Below are 3,501 nucleotides of genomic sequence, written 5' to 3'. Positions count from 1 at the left end.
TAAAATTCCTATAACTCGGAATCTATGGATTTTAGCGACTTGACTCATAGGGCTTTTTATGAAGGAATTAAAATTTCTTATTAAATTCCCATTAAAATTTTCAGTGTGCATGTATTGATTTACGTTCTGCATGCTAATAAAGGTCAATTTCATAGGAAAAATGAATTCCGCAGAGGACACAAGTGAAACAGCTGGAATTACAGCTAAGTTACTCTGGGTACTTTTGAAGAACACCAAATGCCCTACAATTTGCGATCAACACCGCGTCGATATCATCAAACGCAGCTGAGTATTAGAGAGTTAAAAAAAAAAAGTAATTCAATTTACGTGTATTTTAAATGGGAAATCTTGGAAATCAAATGGAAAGTACTTAGGATTGGAATCAAGAGCTCAAACTTGACAGGAATTTTTGTTTTAGCATAAAAAACAATATTTTGCTTGAGGAGCAACAAAAAATATACTTTCGCCGGAAACGAAGCACCCTAATATATATATATATATATATATATATATACAGTGCCGGTTTTAGTACTAACAGCGCCCTGGGCGAGATTTCTACGGCGCCCCCTAATTGCAATTCAAACCCATACGAAAAAAGGCGAAGGATAATAATGAAATAACCATTTATGAAAAGAAATAAACATTTATTAAAAAAACTAATAAAATTTTACTTTTCTAGCCTTTCTATCGGCGAACTCTTTTATTAAGTTATCAAAGTCGATGTTTTCAGCTATTTCATTTTCGATCGACAAAGTTGCCAAGTTTGTCAATCTAGATTGTGATATCGTCGATCGCAGATAGGTTTTTATTAGCTTAAGCTTAGAAAAACTCCTCTCTCCACTAGCAACCGTTACGGGAATAGTTAATAATATTCGTAATGCTATCCAAACATTTGGATATAGTTCTTTTAAGTTGCGGTCTTTAATAAAATTTAAAACAAAAACAGGAGTAACCACTTTCTGATCAGGCAAAAACGATTTCAGACTTATGAGTTCATCGCACAACATACATCCATCTATATCTGATTTGGAATTTACATTTAATTTCAATTGAAGATCACTACAGAGTTTGATAAGGTCGTGTTTTTCTGGAATCTGTTTTAAATTATACAAAAAAGACCAAGATTCCGAGTACTCACATAACTGTTCAAATCTTTCGTTGAGTGAAGTTAACGTCGTGTCCAAAAGACAGTTGAAAAATTCAAACTCAAATTTTTTTTCTGGAGAAGTTATAGGCTCATCTTGGGCAGTTTCACCAGCTTGGCGCTTAACACGTCGAATTCTTGTTGTCGCTCTAAACACAGGTTCTATTTCTAACTCTTCAGCCAATTCCTTCGCAGTTAGAATGGCGCTTTTAAAGCCTGTATTTCTATATTCTTCCAAGAAATTGCAGCATTTTTTCAGCATGTCTGTGCATTTACCGAGATCCATGTCTGTTGATTGTAGAGATTTACTAACGACATTAATTTGAAAAAGTATGTCATACCAGACAACCAATGAAACTATGAAGCCGAAATCTTTTAGCTGTTCGGCTAGAGTAGTAGCCTCATGAGAGACTTGAACATCAGTTTGCTGAGTTTCGATAGCCAAAGTGATTAAAGCGTCATGGACGGCGCTAATTTGATAACGGACTGCTTTAACACTGCCTATTCTTGCTTCCCAACGCGTGTCACTGAGTTTTTTTATAGTGTACAATCCCAAGTGATCGGTCAGAATTTTCCATCGATGAACAGAAGCTGAAAACAACGTAAACAACCTCTGAAGTACTCCAAACAAAGTGACAGATTTTACAGATGACTTAGCGGCATCGCATAGTACGAGATTGTAGCTATGACAGCCACACGGTACATATACAGCTAAAGGATTTATGTCCAGAATTCTTCTTTGAACTCCAATATTTTTTCCTTTCATGTTTGCTCCGTTGTCATAGCCCTGACCTCTACAATCGTTCAATTCCAGTCCGTATTTATTTAAAATATCAATAATAACTTCAGTCAGCCTTTCACCAGTCGACTCATTAACAGGTATAAATTCTATGAAATGCTCTTTTACTGATATTTTATCGACATCTGATGATAAATCAACAAATCGTATTGTCAGTGAAAGCTGTTCTATATGACTAATGTCCGGAGTACAGTCAGCTATAATAGAATAATATTTCGATTTCTTTGCACGTGATATGATTTCTGACTTCACTTTTTCACCCATCAGCTCTATTAATTCATTTTGAATGTCTTTTCCGCAATAGTGGTCAGAAACATCACCCTTTACAGCTAAACGCAAGTGCTCCTCCATAACTGGATCAAATTTGGCTAGTAGTTGTACTAAACCCAAGAACTTTCCATTATTTGGCGTATATAGTTTGTCGGAAGTACCTCTAAACGCCATATTGTTTTCAGCTAAATACAGTGTAATATGCATTAATCTAGACAAAATATTATTCCACCTTGTAGTTTCCTTTCTAATCAAATGTTGCTCTTGACAATCTATTGTTTTTCCCGTTTTTAATCTTAGTTCAGCCTCAATCCATGAGAGGTAAAACTTCTTATGAAAAGTGCTACTTTCATGAACTTTTAACATTTCTGATAAGTGTTTCCAGTCGTTATATCCTTCAGATGCTAAATTCGACGTTGAGCTGCTATCAAATAGCCGGCAACAAAAACAGTAAACTCGATTTTTAGAAACTGAGTATATTAACCAACGACGCTGAATTATTTCATTGTTTGCAAGTTTTTTGGTAAAATGAGAATTTGAGAAATGTCGCCCTGTATCATTTTTTGGATAATTATCAATGTGAGTTTGCACTGGGCCATTAGTTATTATATGATCAATAACTTTGCTATTTCGAGTGAGTGGCCAAGTGGCTGGATCCGATATATTTGGAGCAAGAGAACTAATGTCATCTAGAATTTGTATTTGTTGTACATCACCAATAGTGTCATCCTGAGCAGCATCTGTAATTGTAACACAACTTGTCTCCTCACTTCGGGAAACTTCGTCCACAATCTCTTCAACAGCTAACTGATCTGACTTGTCAGACAGAGACTCCACTACCGATGCATTCGCTTGTATTTCAGATGTAGATGCCACATTAAGGTCTTGATTTTTTGTTGTGATATATTTGCCTATATTCATAAACTTTTTTGTTTTTTCAAATTCCTTCTCTTTTTCTGCTTTTCGTTTTCTATATTTTGACCCAGATGGTTTTCTTTTGAAAGGATCAACGTGTTCAGACATTTTGTACTAATCAAATCTGCAACAAATTAAATCTGCGTAAGTCCGATCATTTCTATAAATTAATTAAATATAGCGCTATTGAGGGAGGACGACCAAAAATGCTTTATATTCAGTAGCCTTACCATGAGTTTGTAAAAACGTTCTCGCTATCGAAAACTATCGCTTTGTCCCTGTCATTGTGGTGCACGTGAAAGAGACAAAGCTATAGTTTTCGATAGCGAGAACGTTTTTTCAAACTCATGGTAAGGCCACAGGAAAGCGTTAG

General features: G+C 35.4%; 1 protein-coding gene across 1 annotated transcript; it reads right to left on the bottom strand.

Moving 5' to 3' along the window:
* Positions 1-656: 656 nt before the first annotated feature.
* Positions 657-3,236, bottom strand: LOC103579867 (zinc finger MYM-type protein 1-like). Its single transcript, XM_053737172.1, has one exon. The coding sequence runs from the start codon at positions 3,234-3,236 to the stop codon at positions 657-659; it is 2,580 nt and encodes an 859-aa protein (XP_053593147.1).
* Positions 3,237-3,501: the final 265 nt, after the last annotated feature.

This window comes from Microplitis demolitor, chromosome 3, assembly GCF_026212275.2.
Source record: "Microplitis demolitor isolate Queensland-Clemson2020A chromosome 3, iyMicDemo2.1a, whole genome shotgun sequence".
In the NCBI taxonomy this organism is placed as follows: Eukaryota; Metazoa; Arthropoda; class Insecta; order Hymenoptera; family Braconidae; genus Microplitis; species Microplitis demolitor.
The sequence above is the reverse complement of the archived record's forward strand: the minus strand, read 5'-3'. Positions and strand labels throughout refer to the sequence as shown.

Bases quoted from the DNA above. Each gene is read 5' to 3' on its own strand.
- LOC103579867 (XM_053737172.1), bottom strand. From the start codon at position 3,236: ATGTCTGAACACGTTGATCCTTTCAAAAGAAAACCATCTGGGTCAAAA.